The following is a 25,937-nucleotide window of genomic DNA, read 5'->3' as shown; positions in this document are numbered from 1 at the left end:
TGCATAGTAAATAATACTCTTTGTTGAGGTAAAAAGTGTAGAAATACCCCTTTGCAAGTACAAATCATGCATTCAAAATTTTCAAATTGTAATTTTACAAACTGACAATAGTGGCCCGTTTTGTTTTAACTTATCATTATGAAGTGAATGTTGATTGCACTGTGTAATGGCTGTAGAATAATGACACCATTATAGTTTAGAGTGGTTCCCTATGAGCCTCTCTATCTGACACCTGCTGTACATTGTCATAGTACAATGAAGGCTTGATTTACAGCACAGAGGATGTGCACCTGCCACTGTGCATCCAAATCAGAAAGAGGACAGTGCTTTTGTTTTCCTCAACAGCTATTTGTAGCAAAATACTTGAAATATCTCAAAGTAATATAAAAGAAGACGGTTATGCACACTTCCAAATAAGTTAAATCAAAACCCAATATTACAGCCAGGGCAAAGCTTTTAATTTCAACAACACAGCTACCTTGATATTCACCCATATGTTCACCATATGTTCATTGTTTTTGGATGAATGTGAAATGTTAAATCTGTTTGAAGCATGATGAGACTAGATTTAGTAAAAAGAGGTCTGAGGAAGTCTTACTCACTGACCCTCTATCCTTACAGGTGTACGTGCTGTATGCATGATGGTACACAGGATCTTATGTTTTTCATCCTGTGAACAGTAACTCAAGGTGATCACACAGAGGTCCTGTTCAGATTTACACACTAACCTACAAACAGTGAGTATGGAGGACATCTGCTACCCAGTGCAGCTGCTGCACAGTTAAATGGTAAAGGGTTTTTTGTGAGTGCAGGCTAGTGACTGAGGTTATCTAGTGGGCACCTGCCTTCACAGATGGTCCAGTGAATTGGAGCCACTACACCTCCAGAAGTCTTAATAGAAACTGTGTGTGCAATAACCTTCAAATATTCGCCTTAGAAGAATCTTTGATCCTTACTGAAATACTGAAGCAGTATCCAGTATCCTTAACCTCTTCATCTTATAGATTAAAGGTGAAATCTTGTCAAATAACATGTCTGTACACCTCCACTGAGGGTTATGTCACTGTCTCTTGACTCTGGTGTCCGACAGTCCCAGTGATGTCTTTCACCTTATCAACAACAGCTACAGAAAAACAACTAGAGAATCACTGACACTGACCATGGCTGCTTCAACTGTATGTTTTGGGGCAAGGAGCATTGATATATAACATGATTGGCTGATTCAACTAAATCTCCAAATGCAGACTACACCGAAATTTCAGTTACATCTTCCTAAAGCAATATAATGTGTAAAAAACAAACACACATCTAACTAGCTGATATATGAAAAACCATGCGCATCACTTTGCTCCATTTCGTACCACATTAGATATGAAACTGAGATAAATAAATGATAATGTTACAATATAGAGTATTTGTCTTACCTTAGGGCTGTGCCTCTGGCTTTGGGCTTGTCAGACACCTGTCAATACACATACACAGAAACCATGAGTTAATATATTCACTTTAAACTTTTAAATACTGTTTTATTATTGTTCAACCACCAATAATGGAAGAATACAGAACATAGGTAAATTGCTTTTCTTTTTTTGAAGACTTAAGAGATTAAGATTTTATCAAGATGTGTTAAGATCGAATAAAATGAAATTATCTGCAACACAAGAAGAACTTAAGTCCAACATCTGATGGAGGCTGTTTTTCTCTGATGATTATATTCATGTTTATTGGCAGATGTGAGGTGATCAAAATGTTTGACTGTAGTGACACTGACAGACAGTGAAGATGAAACACAGACCTGTTTATACTGATTCTCTATTGGTTTAATTTGATTCATAAAATCTCTACAAGATTTACAGTATCAGTAAACTGATCAGTTTATATTATTATAAAATTAGAATTGATTGGTTTGGATTGGATTAATCTAATCTTCTAAGATCAGTTGTTTTAAGATCTATGGTGATATATTTTCAAATAACCCACTGGGTTTTATTTAGAGAATTTCCTCAGACAAATGAATATTTAATCATTCTGTTCAACAAAAAATCAACATCACCAAATCTAAAAGTGCAGGGTTGACAGCAACAAAATGTGAACAATATCAAAACTTACTTCGTCAAGACCACATAAATGATTTATTAACCATGAAATGTGTGAAAAGATGTCAAAATGTATGGATCAAATTGTACAAACACATGACAGGATGGGTGTCTGACTTGTACAAAAGGTGCTTATAAACATTATTTCTGTTCAGTACGCACTTTTTCTTCCAGGCGATTTTCTAGATATTTAAATACACTGCAGATAAGGCAAATACGAATACTACTGTTGACCATGTAAACTGTCAAACAGCTATTAAGCTATTAAGCCCTTTGAAGCACATTGGTGATATTGGGCTACATAAATTACATTTTAATTTTTGACTAGTGTTTCTGGGTGTTCATAAGTTTTTACCAGTTTTGGCCATCGGCAGTGATATGTGATGGTACAAAGCGTAGTAGGGCTGAAAATCAATTTAGAATATTTTGGAAAAAAAGGAAAAAGAAAGTTGAGAAAAAAAGTAAAGAAAACCATAGAATCAAGTAATTTAATGGCATTTTTGGTGTCTCATAAGTCTGTGTAGGCTGACTACTTGTCTGTGCATGACTGCTCCTCTCCTCTTTAAGAAGAGGAGGTTTTCTTGTCATTAAAATGACAAGAAAACCTGTCTATTTTGTCTTTATCTTCTCTTCCTTTATCCCCTCCTTCCCTTGTTTCCTCCCTGTCCTGTCTCCTCACCCCAGACTGCGTTTACTCCCTTATTTCTTTTCATACTTTCCCTCCTTTCAGTGAAAGAATGGGGTGATTAAGTTTGTCAGTGAAGCCTCTCCTCCCCCTCTCCTTCTCCCCTCTCATCCTCTTTTCCTCCCTCTGTCAACTGAGTCAATTTTGTACATGACTACATCAATTAGAATAACAAAACAAAAACAGTAAACTCAATTTCTGCAAATATCAGCCATTAATTCATCTTCAAGCTCTGAATCCCAACAATTAAAATGAATTACTCAAACAAAAGCAAGACCTTTTCTCGCCTCTGGCTTGTTGTTTCTCTCTCTCTCTCTCTCTAGGAATAAGGTGATTAACTGGACCAGTGAAGTTTCTGATAGATCGATGCGTAGCTGCAGGCTAGAACAACAAACCTCCTCAGATCTTTGGCTTTGGAAGACTTGCAGGGCTCATGGAGAGGATCTATGTGTGAATATATTTAGCTAGCTGGTGGCTTTACTTGGATTTAAATAAAGAACAACCCAACCAGTATTTATTCACACAATATCCTGTGTTAGAACACAGCTGTAAGTATTGTTCCTGACAAAGAGGACAAGCTGTTTTACCGACAGCAGGACAACTCAAACCTTAAAGCTTTAGCTCTGTATATGATTTATGTTTATTTGTAAAAATCTCTATATCCTCTTCTTCCCTCTTTCTCATGTGGGTGCAAGGACATCACAGTGTTTCACATCAGGCCTGGCGATACAGTTTTAACAAGGCTTTAAACCACCCCCGCATCATCTTGAACAGTAACTGAACAATGAATTCTTTGCTTGTCTATATGGTGTCGCTTTACTTTGCGTGAGAGACTTTATAAAGCATTTCTAACACCTGAATACTGGGTTCAAAATCCAGAATTTCTGATGCAACTCTTGCGTGGGTCTTGCACTGCTGAAAATGTAGCAGCTACTGGATTTTCACTAGTGCAAAACAAAGACACTCTATATCCCGAATTTTAGCATCTTTGCATCGGCTGTCAGTTGGATTTAGCACAGTTCAAGTTCACCAGAGACTTTAACACTCCCATTGGCATCTGACTGTGTTCAGAAATGGTGTTAGTCTTTAGAACTGTAGGCATCTCTTTAATCCTTTAGGGTAAAATTACATATCATCAATCACCAATCACCAGTCAAATTAAAATGTTTCTCTTTGTCACACGTCAACCAAGATATGGGATTTCTCTGTTTACTCACCTGCCTTTAAGCCTTCCATTTACTCAGTCACCTTTTGAACCTATCGATCGATGCCTTTCTATACCTCAAACACTCTTGTTTGCTGTAGTTTGTGCTGACCGTCTAGTTTGCTCTCACCATCTGTTACAAGTTATCTCTGTTTCAAGGTCGATTAGTAGCCTCTGCACTTTGCTTTCACTCCTGCAGTAGACTGTATACAACCTACTCTGTTCTGTCAGACACAATCTGACTGTGTGTGTGATACAGATGCCATACCACTGGACGCAACCTCAGCTAAGTGCTCAGACACAAAGCTAGACCTATCATTGCCTCAACGATACCAATAACTACTAGAGACTGGTGATTATGCAGACAATAAAGCAAACTGTGTGGAAAATACCAAAAATAAGCATAATTATTCAGAAAAAATAAGGTTTGACTTTCTTTAATTAAACTGTTTCATGCAGTGTTTGACCCTAGTCCCAGTGTCCTTCTCTTCCCTACAAACATCCACACATGCTTTGCTCTCTCAGATTTTCCTTATTTATGAAACGTCTTTGCCTCTGCACATTTAAACCAACCCAAACTGTGATTTGAGGTCGCTTGGTAACTATATATTTTAGATGCTTAGTGGTTAAGTTGCCATTGAACTGGTATAAAAATAAAAAAAAAATAAATTAAAAAAAAAGAAAAATCAGTCAAAGACCAAGTAACATTTTCAGTGGATGGAGATTCCTTAGGTTTTAAGTTATAATCCCTCAGATTTTCATGTAATCAGAACCCCATTTTTGACACAAATTATGGCTGTAATATTTCAGCAATAGCCACCCAATGTATTTATATTCTGTAATTATCTCACTGCATAGTAGTTTGCCTTGTTAGTGGCGGAGTCCGCCATTCCTGCTTGAAATTTCCTTCACATGCAGTCTCATGGGAAACAATGTATGTATGTAATCCAGTGTTACTGAGTGTTACTTGTTTCTAGTTTATCTCATTGATATCAGCCTCCCTGTTTACTGTTCACACTCATTACACTGTATCGTCAGTTATTGCTAATGCAAATCAAACATCTCCTACTGCTGCTGCTTCACATTACAAGCACCCAACTGGGGAAACCCGGGGTATTTGGAACCTGCATCGTTTGCTAGCTTGCGGTCTTCTTCAAAGCCTTTACATGGCGCATTACTATGTTTCTTTGGTGCAATACTACCACCATCTGCTGGAATCGGTGGAATAGCGTGGAACCATCAGTAGGGACATGTATTACATGAGCTTTCTTGACTTTAACTAGATTACTATACATGTACTCTAGGCAAATCTGACCTCCTATTATATATATTTTCAGGTTTAATGTTTTGTGGCGTATGAGCAGTAAATGATCGCAGCTAGCTGACTGTGCAGTAGACATGAGTATGTTCCCCAGTGTGCTGGACATTTTTACCAGCTGCAACTGTACATTTATATAAAGACAGAGCCTTTAAGCTTGACTTTCCTCTGACCAAGGTGATCTGTCATCACAAGTTCGCAGTGTGAAGAGAGAGAAACACAGGCAGATAGAGAGACAAAGGACAGTCCTGCAGTGGTAATTGGGTTGCTGTTTTTCTGTCAGTTTTAAAGTCATTAGGAGCATCTCTCTCTCTTTCTTACTATCTCTCATTTCCTCTCCTCTTTTCCCTCTCCCCTCCATCCCTCCTTCCCCTGCTCTTTCTTTCAATTCCCTCCTCTCCTCCGTCTCTTTGCTCTGTGCCAAAAACATATTCATCATACTCCTCTGCTGCCCTCACAGCACTGTGCCACAGCATACTAATGACAGTGTGTGTGTGTGTGTGTTAGGGAGAAAGAGACTGTCAGCATGTGTTTATATTTATGTGTTTGCTGGCGTAAATGCTTGTGAGTATTAGTCTGCATGGGTACACTGTATGTGCTTATATATGTGCATGGGTACATGTGTGTAATACATGTACATGTCTGTGTGTTTGATTATGAATGTGTGTGTGCGTGCATGTGTGAGTGTTGTGTTTTACTTGAGGCTATAAAAGCTTGATAATACACCATGCACTCATTTGCTATAAGCCTGTTAACAGCATACACAGAAAAATGCCACTGAATTCATCCTAGCCTCTCTCTCTCTCTCTCTTTCTCTCTCTCTCCATCTCTCTCACTCTATCTCTTTGTCTCTTGCTCTGTCTTCTTATTTTCTTTTCTTGTGTCTTTCCCTTTATTTTTGCGTCACGTCTGTGTTGTTATCAGTCCGTCTTGTCTGTCTTTGTCTCCTCTTTCTCTCTTTGTCCCACTAACTTATTCACTTCTTTTCTTTCTTTCTCACTTTCCTCTCTGTTTATTTTAATCACTCTCCATCTCTGTCTTGCACAGTCATCCAAAATGAAAGAGATGGACGAGCAGATAAAAATACAGAGGAAGAGAGGATGTGTGGTGGAGACTTAGAGGAATAGTTCAACATTTTGGGAAATGCACTTCCTCACACAGAGGACACAATGAAATAAAAATACATTCTCCAAATTCTGATCCTGTGAACCTGTGTTAATTGTTTAGTTATTGCTGTGGCAAATGTAAGTCAAAAAAACATTTTTCAGTATTTTTCTGACAAATTCAATATTTTCTCTTTCAGAAAAAGTATTAGAATATTTTTGATGACTCATCTAAAACACAAGGACATACACAAAATTTATCCATTCAGATGTGCCAACTAGACTCCATGATATAAAGCTGTACTTGGCCATGAGCTCATGGCTTGTAGGAGCTCACAGAGCAGTGTCACAGTAGGATGTCTGCGTTCGGCGGATAACTACAGTAAATTATCTGGATTATATTTTTGGAGCTTGGGTAATCAGTTCTGTCAGTTATGATAATACCAAAAATGGTCTGGTGTGACACTCTCAGATTGTAAGTAAGATGACAGGTTAGCCAAATGAACTACCATTTTATTTGAAGGTGAAACCAAAAATAATTACACTGGAAATGTAAGTACCAAGTTCTTGTTATGCAGGAACACCATCACAGTGCACAACTATGGCAAGTGCGCTAGGTCAAAACTGAACCAGGAAGACAGCCTGTGAACTATGACAGATATTTATAACAGTCTGAGCAATAACTTTACAGTTTGCCTCTGTTTCTCCTCATTGTTTACAGCCTGTCTGATCATCTGACTATTCTTGCTTGTTGGATTCTTAATAATGTCACCAAGTTCCCAGATCTGGGAAGTCAAGTCAAGTCAATTTTATTTATATAGCGCCAATTCACAACAGAGGCACTGTGCATATAGAGCAGGTCTAGACCATACTCTTTATCTTATAAAATTTACAGAGAGAAACCCAACAAATCCCACCATGAGCAAACTTCCTTTTAAGAGGCAGAAACCTCGAGCAGAACTGGACTCAGGGTGGCGGCCATCTGCCTCGACCGGTTGGGTTTACTTTACAGACACAGTAAACACAGTAAACAGTACAGACACAGTGAAATTAAATTTAAGAGTGTCCTCTGTGATGTAACACATTTCCGAGTGATACAGAAAATGTGCGTGGACTATAGTTATGAGAGGCATTTAAAATGTATCCTTCAGTTGTGATAGGACCACTTTAAAGTGTGGCTTAGCAGATTCAGCGATACAGAGCCATAGAGGACAGTTCACCTCCACGAACACCTCCTTTTACCAGGTGACATCCAAACACACATCTCCCACCACAATATATTTCTCTGCTTGTAGCTATGACCCATAAGCTAACAGTAAGATAATTTGGTAACAGGTAGCTAGTTGTCCCAAATCAAATCAAATTGGATACATTTATGTATAAGCCCTTTGGGTTTAGGATGAATCATTAAAATATTTTAAAGGTGATATATGTAAGTTTTGCTCTTGCTACATAGCCAAAAGGTTGCTGAGGACAGACTGGACACTACAGTGACTCACTATTGCAAAGTGGTATTATGAAACAGCAAGGGCCTGTTTAACTTCAATAGAGGTGATAGAAATATAAACAAAACAAAAGGTAATAGTTGCTGTTGGTTTGCACCACTGGAAACTAGTGAACTGGCACGTAAACAGTTCTTAATGCTAACGGTGGCTATGTAGCAAAAGCAAAAACTTGCATATAGCACCTTTGATATTTTACAGGATACAAAATTTTGAGAGAAATTACTAAAAATTGAAGCATTTTACATATATTTGGCATTTTCCAGCAGAAGTGATCAAACAGGTAACCCGTGAGTTTTCATTCTTTCAGGAGGGATAAAGGCATTGTGATACTGCAGGAAACAGTGCAAGAAAAAAAAATGAAGATGCAGTTCTGACAGAAAAGTGAGATAAAGTGAGACAGACAAAGAAGAAGAATTAATTGTATCCCATTTCATCCTGTCTATTCAGCCTAATACTAAGAGTAATCATATATAAGCACTATGATTAAGGACCCACTTGCTGCAATTCTGAATGCACACTAACTATCTGTAATTAACAGATCTACTTTCAGCATAATTATAATAACTAAAACCACTATAAATGACCTGCCATCATTTATAATTATAATATCTACCATCAGGGTAATTATACAATCAGAAGGCCAGTTAGAGGGGGATGAGAGGAATTGGTATCTTTTCATTAACAGAAAATATTTCATGGACTCTTTGATGAGCACTGATATCAGTCTGCACAGTGGGGGAGGGGGCAGCAGCACGACCCCCACTGACTGCTTTGAACTCATCTCTGGCATCATTAGAGCATGATGATGATTAGAGGAGAGGGGACCACCATGCCAATTTTCATACTGAAAAACAAGAGCAGCACAACTGAATCGCTCATATGCAAAGTGCCCCAAAGTGACAAACCCAACCTCCTAAGTTGGTGGACACAGAAGTAAATGAGCTGAAACACCCCCTCTGGAGAAAAAGTAACAGAGATACATCATCCATCTAAGGTGTATCAGCGTCATACCAATGGACTTACAAAGCTCAAGATTCTGACCTGTAATCACTATTACTGGTGTTTCTTATTCCCTGCTCCCTGTATTGTGTCCCAAGGATAATGATAGACTTTTACCAATTATAAATAGATAATAAATTGATCAATATAATAAAGCAATTATAATTTGATTGATTAAATAAGCATTTATATGCAAAACAACTACTAAAGACTTTAATTATTAATATTAATAGCTTTTTCCTAAATAGTCAAATGTAATAAAATGTAGTAAACGTTTATAGTTATTCTGGTGTCAGGTACAATACATCATCCTTCAACGATGGAAATCAGACTAGTGGTGCATCAGCTGATGTACCATTACAGATGAATGGTAACAGTTTGCAAAGTGTAAGTCATTCCTTACATGGTGAAAGTACTGTACATATAAGAACTATCAGACATCACTGCTATAACTAACTATCTCTTTGCAACAAATACCACAGGGGCACAGTCATGTACAGTTTCTGCGTGAGAAAAGCTTATTTATGGGAAAGTATCACTTTGATTGCTACAGTGTATACACTTCAATCTGGTAGTGTAAACTGCCAGCCCTACAAGATAGTTCCTGGAATCAGCGGGTAGTTGAAAGGCACTTGTGAGAAAGAGGAGCCCTTTTGCACAGTATTTATACAGTGAGATTCATCTAAACCTTTAACGTCTTCAGTGTAAATAATTCACTGGGATTTTTAGCCAGAAAGTGTTTGATATGTCCAGTCACTTACTGTAATGATCTGATATCTTGCTATCCGTGAAGGATAAAGGAAGAATTAGGAACAAGATAGCAATGTGCAGGTGTTTTTTCTCCTTTTTGTGCAGATGGGGCCTACACATGAATGGTGTAACACATCAGTTAACCTATAAATAGCCCTGGTCTGTATCAGCAAAATGCTCAGTTGCAACCCTCCTTGTGTGTTGTTGAGGCAGTCAGTGCAAAAGTTAGATTGTGTCTCATTCTCTTAAAATGAGAAAGAGGCTGTAGAGAGTTCATCAAGTAGTTGATTATTGTTTTGGTTTTGATGCTTTTGTAACAATTCACAATCTCGACTCTTCACCTCTGATACACGAACTGCTCCTGACATTGTTTGACTTGGGTAAAATATGAGTAAAAATTGTTTTACGAGAGAACAAATCTTGGCAAACCTTGACTCTACTTGTATATAATATATCATAATTGAATGCAATTATTCACAAATATGTCTTACTTTTCAAATAGCCCTGCTTGTTCTGATAAACAAAACATACATTCATATTTGACACTAATAAGAAGCCCTAAGAGACAAATGGAGATGAATGGGAGTATGGCAAAAACACCTGGAACTGAGAGGGTTAAATATCTAATGGAGATGTTATCTATATAAAACCTGATTGAGAGTGATTGGATGCATGGATCAACTGATGAAATAGTAAATGAGAAGATGGATGAATGGTGAATGGATTCTTTCAGAAACAGGTTAAATTGATTTCTGGACATAACTGAATCAGTAAATGTCACAGATGCATTTAATGTAATGTATGTGAGCAGATGAGTGACTGAGGGACAGATGGAGGAAAAGCTGGAGTGCGAGATGATATGCATACATAAATGATAGATAAATGAATGAATGGATGGACTGCAGAGGGAGCTCACCTGTTGCTCAGCCTCCTCCTCGTCGCTGCTGATCTTCAGGTCATCCTCCAACATCCTGCACAGAGAGAAAGGGACACGTGTTACTGCAGCCGTGACCTCCTGTCTGCTTGTATTAGGTTGGATATGGCAAGCCGTGATCTGCAATTCCCTTTGAAGAACCTTTCTGGCAAATGGATTAATTACGCAGCAAAAGCGGCGCTGGTGGTTCATGTTGGGGAACAAGGCAGCGGACGGTGGATGGAGCACTTTGCTGCTTACCAGATGTTCGGCTTTTAGAGTTTGGAGAGTGAAGCCAGATTGTTTTTTCACCTGGAAACTTTCTGTCTGACAACTGCTGACCTGCAGCCAGGAATTCCTTGGAAACACAGTGGACGTGCTCGGTCGAGATCAGTCTCTCAGTTGGGGCTGTACATGGACATTTTAGGGGCTTCTAACTGGAAAAAGGGCTCTATTAGTTGTGTTTATTTTACTTTCTTGAAGCTACAGATCAGATTCCAACAATATAGATGTATACAGGCTGATATACAAGACGCAGTCGTTGACATGACCTCCCTCATAGTATCACCTGCTCTTTACCACACAAATTATTCAGTATTTATGTGCTGTGCATTGGCAAGTTCCCGTTTTTTATTACTTTATATAAACCTTCCACACAAACTACTGTTATTTTAAGCTGGCACTGCTATTGTTATGACAGGAGAATCCCCTAAAGGGATTTTTACTGCCTCACGAACCACTCTTGTCAGTGCTTGCGCCGCTAAAAACACTCCCCGGTGTTGTGGTGTTTTCAGATGGGACTGTAAGAGTCGTGAATAACTGAAGCACAATAAGAAAAAGCTTTGCAGATAAGGGGCACAGTGCAGCACACAGTGATGATAGATATGTTTGAATGAATGAATAATGGATTCATATTTTATTTCATAAGAAGGGGACAGATGGAGAGAGGGAGATAGTGAGTGAGATGGAGATGATAATGATGGGGAAGAGAAGACAGAAGGGGGGAGAGAGAGAGAGACAGAGAGAGGAAGGGAAGCATGGAGGGGGAAGGAATAAAATGCAAGAGAGAGAATGAGCATCTATGAGGACAGGCGCAGTCAGATATAAATGAGTTATGGACTAAAGCATCCATGACATGCAGAGCTCAGAAGGCACAGCATCACATTTCTACAGATGCAGATGCTCTTTCATAAAATGGAGACGTTACTTCTTACTTGCAGAAGTTTGTCTGAAAGGATGTTAATGTTTTCCGAAGCCAAATCAAAGCCACACTCAATGACTAATTGCTCAACAATATGCTGGAAGAGAATTTCAGATGCACATGTACTCAGACTGCAAAACAAGACGCCACACATAAATCTTTCTCTACTGGCTTACAGGACAAAGTCTCAAGCCAAACAAGGCTCCTGCCAATGTCTCTGTATTATTGTCCACAATCAAAACTAAAATATTTAGACCAGCTCGCAGCCTTTTCTGTCCCTTTCTGCATCTTTTCTTGAAGTATTTAAAATGAAAATCTATGTTGTTCTCTCATTTATCATTTCTTCCCTCCTGAGACCCCAACAAGGGACCCGCATTACAAACCCAGAGGTTACAATATGATTAAAAGAATGGTAAAGCAGTGAGAAAAAACAGATTTCTGCTGCACCATGTTATGTTATTTTTTCTGATCTTTGCTTTTTCCATGTGGATAACTGGAGAGTTTTCCCTCTAAAAATTACTCAAATAAAACAAGCGGAAAAAATCACTCTTTGACTGAACAGGGCCTTGGCCAGAAGACAAAGGAGGACATGAGCAATGGGTGACAAGGGGCTGAAAGAAGGCACTGTTTTGTTTGAAGAGGTCAGACACCAAAAATGTGAGGAACCACTGGTCTAAGGGTGCAGGTGCCAGAAATACAAATACAAAAGCTTAAAGGAATTGGATGTTGAATACTGCTACTGTGGTTCCTTATTCTGCACCAGTCTGTAACAACACAGACATCTGAACACACACTGAGGTCTTCTTGCAAGTCTGTCATTTTCTATTTATCTTTGAGCCTGTGCTTCCATGAAACAGTAATGTACATGTGTACAGTATGTGTGCATACGTCCTGTGTTGGTTGGTTCTTTAGAGGTTAATTGCAGTTATTACAAGATGCACTACAACAACATAGCAGGATTGGAATGACTATTTACACTCATACTTTACCTCATTACTGAGGAAAAATATGATAAATATTTATTCTGTAAAAAGACTTATTATAACTTACACCATCATGCATTAGAAAACAAACATGCACTTGCCCATGTTTTCATTCTTCTATTTGTGATTTACATTACATTATTACATTACATTGACTTGACAGAAGCTTTTGTGCATAGCAACTTATAATAAATCCATTCAAACTCAAACTTGTATAATACCATCATACCATTGAAATACCATGGCAATATCACTTTGGCTGCTTATTGTCCTATAGGGCAAGTGAATCCATGACCCTAGCAGTGTAAGTGCCTTGCTCTGTCTAGGAACTAAAAGTTGGAACCAGGTCCTTCAGTGATCTAAGAGTGGTCAGTGATACTGAAAGCAAAAAAAAAACACAGGGTTCTCTGGGTCTCTGAGTTGTTGTTCATCAGCAGGTCAGTCAGCCACACTGCACACTAAGAGTGTGCACACTAAAAAGCTGGCTTGATAAGAGGAGAGTCTTATTCACTTATTCCACTCTGTTACATACATGCAGTTGTCTGAACATCATGCGTTGGATCAGAGCCTAATAAAACTCCTGGAGCAGGAAGGTACAGTACGCTCTCTACTCTCTGCTCTAATGAAAAACATTTCTCTCAGATTTATTCCTAATGTGGCATTAAGGTACAGAGCCTGTTTGAGTGGGATTATTGCTGGATGATTTTTCTGTAACGGTCAGACATGGTAAACATTCAGCAAAAAATATGGCAATTAGCCTAAACAGGACAATTACTCCTGAATAAGATGAGGTAGGCCTATTCATTATCCTGAACATTTTACGCTGTTGAGCATCACAGTAAAAACGGAGAATAGCCTAATGGCTGCAGTAAACTAGGCATTGTTTGTAACCAATAACAATTATTTCACCCTAATAAACAAAGCAGCATTTATGCTTGAATACACGAATGGAAAAAAATTACACCTCAGGGTATACAATAGTAATCAAAAGAAATAGGCTTATCGGCTTTGGAAGCAAAATAGAGTAATAAGCCACAAAAAGCTCTACAGCTCCAACAGACATCATCCTAATGGAGATATAATTAACTATTTAACTACATACACAAAGAGGAGGAAATGAGAGTTTACATGCCGACCTGGAAGTTTAATCAAACCATCCAGCTTAATTACTGCTAACTAAAGACTGGCCTTGACTTTTTTTCTTTACTTGCAGGATCTTTGCATCATCTTTTGACCATCAAGTCTCGCTTCATTTTCAAAAGCCTGTTTTTGACGCCGTGCACATCACATTTTCTCTCCTTTTTTTAATTAGGTTTCATCAAATGCATAAATAATGCATGGCACTTGGCATATGAAAACTCTCATTAGAGGTAGTAACACAGGAGTTGTCATGTTGAACAAATTTTTAAGGGATAATATGACAGCAGATAGAGCGAAAAAATCTCTTCCCCAGATGAGGAGAGACATTAAACGGGAAAACGAATAGTTTGTGTTTTAAATAACATTTGTATCTAGAGGTGGATTTAGATATTCTGATACTACCAACAGATACATTTTCACCAGTGTGGTTTTAACTTTCTCTCCAACTCTGAGCACCTGTATCATACACATGTATCAGACACATGTACACAAAAGCAGGCTTTTCATTTCTGTCTATACAATTTTTCTGGCTGAAATGAAAACTCTTGCTAGCAGATGTTATCAGTTGTAGCTGATGAAATCTGTAGTATTAACGTTAGCAGCATGGGTTGGTTGAAAATGATGTTTCCACCTGACTTGTTTTTAAAATGAGAATCTCTTCTTTTCTTAGAAAAGAAAGAAAAAGTTAGCATCCTCACCAGTTTTTGTTACATACATGAAAGATCAGCACTGTTCTTCTACTATGTGTGAAGCTAAAGTAAGATAAGCAATCATTTACTAACACATAGTAACTGTTGAGTGGCTTAGCTTACATACCTTCCCCTTTTTCTTTAACAGTATGTGTCATTACAAGACAAAGGGCTTTTAAGATGAGGACTAACTACTGGATTGCAAACTTCCCCAAATCCAATAAATATTAGGATGCTAGCCCAATGCTGCGAAATGGTATAAATAGTAAGCTGGTTAGCTGGACATGCTAACTTGTACAGCTTATTTTTAAGCAGATAAACACTCAGTTAAATTCATTCCATACGGTTTTCCTCTTGTGCTTTTGATTTCAGAAAGGCTTAAGGTAGGCCTGTGTAGTTAAGCTATGATTTAAGGGGAGGCCTTTAGGTAACTGTCAATCTCCAAAATAAAATCATTAAGTTTGTTTTGGTCAAGCACTGGATAAATCAGGGTTGTGAGGCGGATGTACTGTACAAGCCAAGATTTCTGCCTTTCCAATCTCATCCTGCTATGAATCCTGCTGAAAAGCTCTGTGAGTGAAGTGGAGTGGGCTGCAGCCAGAGATGTTGCAATATGCTCCTGGCTCACGTTAAATTAATGTAGCTGCACTTTCCCGCTCTGATCCATGCAATCTTTTTTTCCTCCTACCAGCAGTGAATTTCATCCAAGAATGAAGCTTAATTTTACCTGGAGGCAAACAGCAGCAGGTCAGAAATTCTGTGCGTGCATGTGTGTGTGTGTGTGTGTGTGTGTGTGGCAGAGGGAGAAAGAGATACTCACGACTTCTGTGGTGCAGTTGGTGGTTTAGCAGCAGGCTTGTTAGCTGATACACTACATCGCTCTGCAACACAACAGAGGACATTCAAGTATCACTGTTATGCATGTGTCTTGGGTGGTGTGTGTGTGTGTGTGTGTGTGTGCGCGCTGATTAGTGTTTGACAAGGAGCCAGACTCAAATCACTGTGTATTACTATTGTCACACTGGAAAACATGACACTCCTCTCTACTGCTACTAAATCAGTGTGTGTGTGTGTGTGTGTGTGTGTGTGTGTGTGTGTGTGTGTGTTTTGATTTGGTAACAGCAGCTTGGGTAAAAACACAACACAAATGTCCCTTTATGATAAAATTCAACCTGCAACGTGCTGCCTGAAAAAAACGAGAGGTGATTATTTATTTTCCAAATGGTTCAACAGACTGTTGGAGCTGAAGCTATTCACTGTATTTTATATTCTTCTTTTTATACCAGAGGGAAAAACCTGCCAGTGGGGAAATACAGTATTTCAGCTTTATATACATCACATACATCTCAAAACACTACAAGATGGGGGGTTAACAAAAGAGCACCAACTTAAGAAGAGCTTCTGATGATCTGGTGCTATCACTAGGAGTCAGGACTAGTTGCATGACAAAATGCAGTATTTGACAGTATATATAAAGTGTATCAGTATTGCAGTCTAAAAGTACATGGAATGTGACAAAGTATTTTTTGCATATTTCCTACTTCAAACTAGATGCTGCCAGCTCAAACACAAGCACCTGATAAACAGTCTGTGCTCCACTCACCACTTAAGTATGAGTTTGGTAATAAATGGTCCAAATCGCCAATTGTCCATGAATGGCAGCAAACGCAATTTAGTATATTTGAGTATCTGCATTTAAAAATGCTGAGTGACAAAGTCTGTGGTCCTTGAGATTCCTCATTGTTTTTAACAACAAAAACCACGGAGCCCACAATCAATTAAACAAGTAAGTGGTGTGTGTAAAATCCTGTTTGTCTGATTATGTGTTCGCATCAACACGGGAAGATGAAAGCAAAGGTTTTCAGACGATCATGCTCCCGTGGCTATGAATTTATTTGAACATCAGCTGCTTTTCTCGCATTTCTTCTGGGTGGTATTACCTTTCTGCCCTCCCCAGTGTTAATTATCATAGAGCTTGTATGTGAGTGTTGATGCTGGGAAACTTACTCTGGGTGTTGTAGCCTGAGGTCACATGCTGTGACTCCTGGAGAGAGGGAGACAGGGAGAGAGAAAGCCAGAGGGAGATGAACTGAATGAATAAACCAACAGATGTCATTATTGATTTCACAGCAGTACAACGATGTCATTACACAGAATTCAGATCTTCTCATCTCCCGGCGTCCGCACTCCACCTCATTCTTAAAACTCACTGGCAGGATTAGTGTGACGCTGGGGGCTGAAAGCCTAATTCATTAACTGCTGGGTAAGATTTACTGCCTCTGTGTTTATATTGTTTTTTTTTTTTGTTTTTTTTTTTACATCACCACCAATGAGGTGTTTTGCATAAGAGTGAATCATAAAAGTACATGCATGCGGAAAAAAATACCTCCTGCTGTTTCAGTCATGATATTACTGCCATTTCTGAGATAAATGTTCAATGTAACATTTATGCTGGTGTTAATGTGACACATGTCCCCACTATTTACATTACAAGGCGCCATAAACCTTTTATTGTAGGAGCAGGTGAAACTTTTCCATCATCTTTCTTCTGAAGTGGCAATTCTTTAGTCTCTGCTTTTATTGTGTCTCAGACTTTGTTGAATACTGTTGTATTTCTGCACGTCACTACTCAAACATCTCCTGTCAAACAAACAGTGGGTGGTACTACAATGTCATTTCCTTGAAATTACTGTTGATGAAGTTTGGCTTTCTGTAAGTGACTTTCTTTTCTGTCTGCCGCAGTTTTTGCTGCATGTTTATGTTGACATCCAATTTGATCACACATTGACACGGGACTACAGGATAACAGATATAGAATCAGAATCAGAGTTTGTTACACAACACACTTTCATTTATCCTCCTCTGTCTCAGTATACACTGCTCCACAAAAGAGGAATGACACTTATGAGACATTAGTAACCGAAGCCTGTTAGCTTGGGGTGCTTTTATCCCTCTTTAATAACAAATATAAAAATATAATGGTAAGTAAATGGTACACTCACTTCATTTTCAATGGAAAGTAGCTAAAGCTTGCTCATAATGTTGCTAAAAGTTGCTATTGTTTTTACATATATCTACATAAAATGGTTTAAAATTAAAATCACTGATTCTGATAAATCTAGTGTGACCTATAAAGGTGAGCTGCTCGTGTTTTATTCATGTTCTTTAAAGGGTTTATTATTTCTTTATAGATCAGTTGAAAGAATTTATTAATTAGGACAACTTTCAGACTGCCAGGCTGAGGAGTCATTACTAATCAATTCATAAATAAAGTCATTAACAACAGTACACATTAGTAATGAAGCATCAAATCTACAGTAACGCAATATACATGTAAAGGTACACAGGCACAGTTCATAATAATATGCAGTTTTTACACCAGCACAATTATAAATGTTAATAAATAGACTGAACCCAAACTGAAGTACAAACTTCTGAATCAAATGACTTCAAGGAGGATAAACATCAGCCACCAAGCATTAATTGCAACTTTAAACCCTTTAAAAAGCAGGACCTTGTGGGAAAGTGATACTCAAACAATTAATGCCACTACTGTTGGACATTACTTTGAACTACACACAGCTACAGCAGAGACTTCTGCAAACAAGAAGTGGCTTTTTTCAACAGTGTGTCCACTTCCACACAGCTCTGAATGCACAGTAAGGAGGTGAATTAAACATGCACTCTGTAATTAACGTTGTAATTTCATTGGCTGTCACTTGCGCCACTGCGCAGAATGAGGCGACGGTAATGTGATTCTATCACAGCAATCGCCGCTGCAGTGAATTTATGAATCAGATCTCATTAGCAGACTGAAGATTTTCAGTGACAGACTGCAGTTAGTTTTATGATGAGCCACCAATAAGCGTGGGAGTTTAAGTGAAGATTTTTCAACTGTTTCACATCTTTTTCCACCACTCACTGACTCGTGCAAATAAAAGATGTAGAGAGCATGATAACAACATTTAAGAAAGCATACGTTACCAGGCTTCTGATCCCAAATGAATTTGCGCTATTAGGGCTTACTGTGAAAGTACAGCAAGCTTTTACTCTGGTGAATTAAAAGTGTTTGAAATGGGACAGAAAAACCACATACTAACCTTGTTTGGGATGGGGAACTTGGTCTGATCAGCCTTCCCAGGAGTGTGTATGGCTGTGAGAGGAGGAGGCCAGGAATGGGTCATCTCCTGAATACACAAAAACATACACACACACACATTTTTATTACATTAATACAAATTATTAATGATAATATTCTGGTACAATAGCCCAAGCTAAATAAAGCATATACCTCACAGTAAATGTAAGCTTGCCCTCATGTGGAATGTACCTGGTGAATAACAATGATGACTAAAGTGGAGGAAATTTGAGCAAAGGGACTGCTTATGCAACATCTTTGATGCAGAGTAGTGGAGTCAGCATTCAATCAAGGTTGTGTTGAACCATCCCCATCAGAGTGGACTTTAATATAACTTATAGTATAAACTGAGAGGTGCACAGGGAGTCGGTGGCACACTAGGGATCAGTGTACTGAGAGTGAAGTGCAGAGTTGTTGAATTACCAAAATAAAAGCTGACTCCAGTCAGCTGCATTACAACTAAGCAGCAGCAGCAGCAGCAGCAACAGCAACATCCCTGTTCAGTTATTCTAATCACTCAGTCTCCTCAGTTGAATTCCAGTCTCAATATGTAGAAGATTCAATTAGTTAATGAGATAAGCATGTACGTGTGTGTATGTTTATGCGTGTGTGTTTGTCAGCCATACAATCTCTCACAGTAGAAAGGTGTAGAAAGGTACTGCATAGAGTATGTTGGGAAATATGCTCACAAAGCAAAGTGCTTATATGAAAAATTACCACATGGTTTTTCATATAAGCACATTATCAGTCTCTCTCTCTCTCTCTCTCTCTCTCTCTCTCACACACACACACACACACACACTGACACTCTTAGTCACTGGCGCCATTTTAAGTGCCATATTATGCTCATTTAGAGGTTCGTAATTATATTTTGGGGGTCTACTAGAATAAGTTTACATGCTTGAATGTTCAAAACCCACATTATTATCTCATACTGTACACTGCTGCAGCACCTCTTTTCAGGCTCTGTCTGAAACGCTCTGTTTTATCTCCTGACTGGTCGACTGGCCTGCTCTGTTGAGACTGGTCAACTGCTCAAAGCGTGTGTCGGAAATGTCATGCCCCTTAGCCAGAGTCTTTCTGAGCAGCTGTAAACACTGCTGTAGCCACGGAAACAGTAAGTTTTTATTTAGTAACTCCCTCATATTTAAGATGCGAAAACATGGACACCTGAAAGTTGAATATATTTTTTATTTAATCTCTTTAACTATTTATTCAAAGAATACTAATATATATCAATATTAGTCAGAACAGCCTATCATTAAATAAACGTTGCATTTTAATGTGCTACACACACTCACATAACTGTCATACAGCAGGTCACCAGGTCAAAGGACTTGAAAGGTCATTGACATCACAATTTCCCATCCAAGTCTCTTCACCCCCTCTGGAGTGGATGACTCATAGTCATCAGATGACTCATGTTTTCATGTGTTTGTCTGTGTGTGAGGGACTGTGTGTTTATAAGTGAGCTGTGTAGCTCAATATTATTGAAGATCCCTGTGTGCGGGTGAGTTTTCCCTCTCTGCAATTTCAGTGCACTTGGCCTCGAGACATGTGGTGCATTTTTCTGGGCAACTCTTCTCTGACATCATCACATCCCTCCCAGAAGAGTTTCAGTGTTTTGACAGGCGGCAGTCCTGATGGTGTGTGTATCTGTGAATATATTTGAGTATGTGTGTGTGTGTGTGTGTCTACAAATGTGTTACTACTGTCATTGTACATGATTAACTCAGTCTGTCACATTAACACAGGCCCACATGTCACTGTGATTTTCGTCTTATTATCTACTAGTTATATCATGTATTATCTACCATGTATTATATTACACCTTAACCCAAACACATTTTGTGTGTTTGTATTAGAGTACCCATGTAAAATGGACCTCTACAGAGAGTGTTGAATTAATGGTTATTTATAGTCTTTTCAGAGTTAGTCAGTCCTAAAACCTGCAGGAGATTCTGATGGCTTGTGTAACGTGTTTTGCTGCCATGGATGAAATAAAATTCATGATGACGGAGAAGAAGTTCATCGCATTTCCAGCGTCTTTACTGCAGAACTGAACCAGGGAGAAAGTCTTCCAAACAACCAAGAATTATGGCTGTAGCGGATGATGAGCCCACAAAGACTGACAGGAGTGTGAGTCTGTGACTCATGGACAAGATACACAAATGTGGGTTTCACATATTACTGTGTTTACTGAGTACTCAAGTGTTTCCTGTGCTCAAAAGGTCTTTTTCTCAAAAACAGCAGCAGGTCATTGTATAAGTAGTGTCATCCAAATGTATATTTGAGCCAATAATGTACATAACTGACTATTTTCATTGACAGCAGACATTCCTATTAACTTACTTACATACTTTTTAAATATAAAAAGTCATCATGAGATTAATTATGCCATCGCTAGATTTACAACTTGTAGTTTTCTAAGGTTATAAATCTACAGGAATACTCTTCTCTGATTGGCTGGCAGGTGTCTGTTTAAAAAGTTTACAACTCAACCATGAGTTAAATTAACCACAGATGAACCTAAAAAGCTGGATGACAGATTAAAGGGTTGCTTCATCCCAACTACATTAAACACTTGTATTGCTTTCCTCCACTTGTATCTATTCTTGCTGACAGTTTAGGTTTAATCTGTGCCTGAAATTTTGCATCCACTTGAATACACCAGAGGCCAGTGGAATTTTATATGTGATTCCACAGCATTGAAAGATGATATCTGAAAATATAAACAGTGGCATCTTTTACCATAAAATGTCCTGGTCACTTAACCAGACATCAGAGAAGACACAGTAGCAGATTTTCAAGACAGTTTTTCTGGTAGAAAGTAATTCCAGTGAAAACTTTGGACAGTGATGTCTGTGGATTTGAAGGGTGGCCACATAGACCTAAAAGACTGATATCTGAAATCTTGACAAAGCTATCTGCATGGCTATAGACACCATCACATTAAGTGGACTTGATGTAGAGTGTTGTGATGTAGAAAATAACAGATAAGGTATACGGGAAGAAAAGGCACTCACAATCCAACCTTGGGTGCTGATGATCTGTCTTTTTAGTTTAGATAATGCTACAAGTTACCATGCCATATGCTATGGACAGAGAGAGGATTCCTTTTATCATATCATGAGGTGGTCGTTTTGAAGTATTTGAAGGTTTGTAGCCAATTTGAGCAGCTTTGCTTCTGAACACAATATCTCTGATACACACTGTTACTTTGAATTGTGAAAACATAAAAAACAACAATGTTTCTGTGACAACCGACTTATACCTGCAGCTGCCACAGAAAGAGAAAGATGAACCGCAGGCCACCGCTCCGATTCACCTCACCTCACATTCTGAACTCCCCGATCTTTCCACTTGACACGGCTAAAAACCACAGACTGAATTCAATGGGGCTCCAATATTATTGACAAAGGCTTTTTATGCAGCTCACAGCACACTATCTGTCACACAGCCTGTTGGCCAGCATATTGATTTGTGAAAGGTAGAGAGAGGTGAGTGACAGAGGGCAGGGAGGGATGAAGAGAGGAAGACAGACAGGGAAAGAGAGATTGCACAGTGAGTGATATGACAAAGATGAGAGAGGAGATAGAGACAAACACACAGAGGAAGACAGAGGGTGAGGAGAGAGAAAGGTAACCTGACATAAAGCAGTCAGAGAAGGTCCTTGTCTCTATAGCTGCAAATCTTCTGACTGGCAAGAAGATTAGTGGGAAAACATTTCTGTTTTGACATCGCTCACAGTAACAAAACAAGAAGACAAGAGTGGACAGGAGAGGTAAGAGGGGACACTGGAAAAACTGTGCAGCTTGATGTGATTTTGATGACATGCAGTAGGAAAAGAGGAGGACAGAGAGAAAGAGAGATGTAAGGAGAGTGAAGGAGAGGAGAAAACTGTGGAAAAGATTTCTGCATGAAGTCATTCTACAATAACAAAAACTTGTATAATCATTGACCTGAGCCAACAGATCTCCTTCCTTCTCCCCCCCTGCCTTTTACTTCCTCTGTTTTTTTCTCCCTCTTGTCCTTTTTTCCTAAAATCAGACTCTCAGGAGAGAGACGAAGGTCTTTGTGAGCAAACAGAAAACAGCTGATAATCAGCACAATTATCCTTGAGTGTGTGTGTGTGTGTGTGTGTGTGTACCCAAGCAACATACCCGCAAAATCTCTTCAACACAGCTGGAGTCATTTGGTAGGCTGACCTGGAGAAAACAAAGGAAAGAGACAGAGAGACTGACTTCAACACTATTTATAGCAGCATTACATTACATGTGAAACAGCAAAACCAGAGTTATAGGCGAAGAAAAAGTGAGGAAGACTCATCCACACCACAGTTGTAACTAACCATTCCCTCTCAAGCTTTTTGTTCTCACATGGCAGAGATGCAGTTTACAATAGCGTTGTAATGGTGGCATATTTTCCATGCAAAATTCTCAACAGATTATGAAACAGTTGGTGTGTGATTTCAGACAGAGGTAGACAAAAGCAGCCTTCTCATTTCTTCTTACTAGCATTGATTTTGTCAATTGCAATGACAAATGTTGCTGTCAGATTTTACCAGCTGCAGCTATCTACTATTAGCTACATGAGATAGTTAAAGCAACACTACGTAACTTCTGCTGAGCAGTGGCAACAGCAGATGCTGAGCATTAAACTCTGCGGTTGTGGTCAGGATCTGGGCAACCCCTATCTCAGGGTAAACAAAACCTATCAACCTCTCAGGCAACAAACACAAAATGAAACAAAGGCTTTGTTAAATGAATGAAAGAATTACAGAGCTAACTTCTGTGAATGACATAGTGTTGTACCCAGGTGTTACACACTTGCAAGGTCAAAGGACTTGAAATGTGCAATGCTATGCAAGAATTACGCACTTCCCACTTAATCCAAGTTTCATGGTGCAAGAAAAGGCTAAAGAAAAGGCACAGAGTAGGAATGGGTAATGTTGCTGGGATTGTTTGGAGTGTAAACTTACAGAAGAGGACACAACAGCTAATGTTAGTCTTGCTTCCAGGCTGATCAGCTTTAACACAATGAATGTGGTATTGTGAAAGTGATTTTAATGTAATGTAACCTGTATCCCCTAGAAGTAATGTAACCTAGTTTATTATGTGCTCTTTGTCTTTGGAAGTAAGAATCAATTGTTAGCATGTATGGCTAACTAGCTTATTACATAAGCTTATATGGTAGAGCAGACAAACACACAGTTTAAACCATTCCTCACACTTCTGCTCATGTGTTTTTGGTTTTGAAAAATGTGAAAAAATAGACACCCGCCTCCAAAGTTTTAATATTCCTGCTATGAACACAAGCCCATACACATCGATCACTTCAGCATGTGCAGAAATCCAAAGCTCGACAGGCCTGCCTGCGGTATTTACAGTTGCTCTGTCCTTGGTGGAGAAGTTTAGTCAAGGTCAAAACATTCACATTCATTTGAAATTGTCTAATTACTGCTTGTGTTGTAAATCTATATTAACACACTGAAAGTCACAACATTTGTGCATTTTGGTTGTCTAAGATGAAGCTGTATGGTTAGAATTATATTCACCCTCTTCATTACATCTCTGTGATTTATAAACACTGGCTTGTCTACAGTATGTGGTCAGAGAAAAGTAATAGAGGGACCTTTAGAAAACTGACATATTTCAGTTTTCAAATTCAAAAAATGCCTGTGGTTTGGCTGGTGTTGTGTTAACCACAGGGCCATTTCAGTTTGACAATTCATGGGAATGACTAAGAGTTTTATTTAAGGAGAAAAAGGGGTTGTTTGAGCTTAGACATATGCAGCTTCTCTGATTGAATTTACCAGTTCAATGGCTGCACACTGCTAATCTGTGTTAACATGTGCCCTTGTCAATTAAGTCTTTCTTAGTGAACAGGAGTGATCTGGACTGGTGACTGAGGTAACAGATGCCTGGGCTATAAATTCAGAGAGGTGTGTGACAAGAATTATTTAAATGGTCATGGAAGTGAAATGTTCATGTCAAATTATGAAAATTAAATGGTGAAAAAAGAATACAAGTCAACAAAATCACATGTCTGTAGCTGGGACTCTTTGCATTGTTGGTTCAGCCAAAGTGCATATCGCTGCTCATTCAAGCTACAGAGTTGCTTTTCTGTTTATTCCAAACACACCATTATTGCAGCTGCTGGAAACCCATGACTTTGTTAGCTAAAACCTACAAGACACAAGAATAAATGTCGGTTGCTGAATTATCGCTTCCAAAAAGTAATTGAAAACAAAATAAAGCTATTCGCTGGGCCAGATCTCGGCCTGTATCAATCCAACAAACAGTCTCATTAAAGAAGAAAGAGACGAAGAAACAGCTGGAGAAACAGAGAAACACTGAAAGACTCTGAGAGCAATTCACTGTAGAACTCATGTCTAACATATTACAGCACCATAACCTCTGTCACACACCATTACTAATAGCACCAACATGAACACAGGAACAATTCAGTAACTATGATGTGGAGGATGACATCATATTCCCCCTTAAATCACTGACTGTTAAAACAACACAACGATAAAAGTGATTCGGGAGCGTGTGTGGTAGACAGAGTCAAAAACTGCTTGAGCTCACCAATGAAACATCCATCTCAATGTCTTCTAGACATGAGCTGTGCTTCCACACAAGCACATCGTTCAACGTCAGCACATTAATTACACAGCGAGTCAACAGGAAACCAGAGTGGGCGGATGAAGACGTGCGCTTTCCAATGAAAGATTTGAGGCTACTTTCAACCAGAACTTACACATCTTACAGAGTTTTGCCCTGAGCTATGACAACATAAAACACACGTGCTACATTTGTTTTTCGTTAATCTGAGGTTATTTGGTTAATGAAAGAATATCTTTTTCATTACAGGCTGAACACATGAGGTTTTGTTTAGTCTAGAATGGAGACATAAAACAATACTTGGAATTTAAACTCAAAGTGCAGCAGCAAAGTCAACCAGGTCACAGAGCATCACGTCACTTGACGTGAATCAACGCCTCTATCAAGTTTGAGCTTTTCTTAAGAGCTGACTTAAAGCTGTGAAATAGGATGGTGGCGCATCCCAATGAATCAAGATGTAGCTGGTGTTTGAGTTTACATACAGTAAATAATGGGGGACTGTATTCTGACGAGCATCATATACTGTTGCTGTGTATAACCATTTTGGCCACTTCTGCCCCACTGGGGCAATGTAACAAGCTGTA

General features: G+C 38.8%; 1 protein-coding gene across 1 annotated transcript in view; it reads right to left on the bottom strand.

Moving 5' to 3' along the window:
* The window catches only part of LOC108878932 (AF4/FMR2 family, member 2), a 115,216-nt gene that overhangs the window by 17,405 nt on the left and 71,874 nt on the right, over nt 1–25,937 (bottom strand). The window contains exons 5-10 of the mRNA XM_018670006.2: nt 22,888–22,932; nt 18,687–18,773; nt 16,594–16,630; nt 15,407–15,467; nt 10,577–10,631; nt 1,425–1,462 (exon numbers count right to left, since the gene is read on the bottom strand). Coding sequence (XP_018525522.2) covers nt 1,425–1,462; nt 10,577–10,631; nt 15,407–15,467; nt 16,594–16,630; nt 18,687–18,773; nt 22,888–22,932 — 323 coding nt within the window. The remainder of the gene's footprint in view (nt 1–1,424; nt 1,463–10,576; nt 10,632–15,406; nt 15,468–16,593; nt 16,631–18,686; nt 18,774–22,887; nt 22,933–25,937) is intronic.

This window comes from Lates calcarifer, linkage group LG8, assembly GCF_001640805.2.
Source record: "Lates calcarifer isolate ASB-BC8 linkage group LG8, TLL_Latcal_v3, whole genome shotgun sequence".
Lineage (NCBI taxonomy): Eukaryota > Metazoa > Chordata > Actinopteri > Centropomidae > Lates > Lates calcarifer.
Note: the sequence above shows the minus strand (reverse complement) of the source record. Positions and strands in the feature narration are given on the sequence as shown.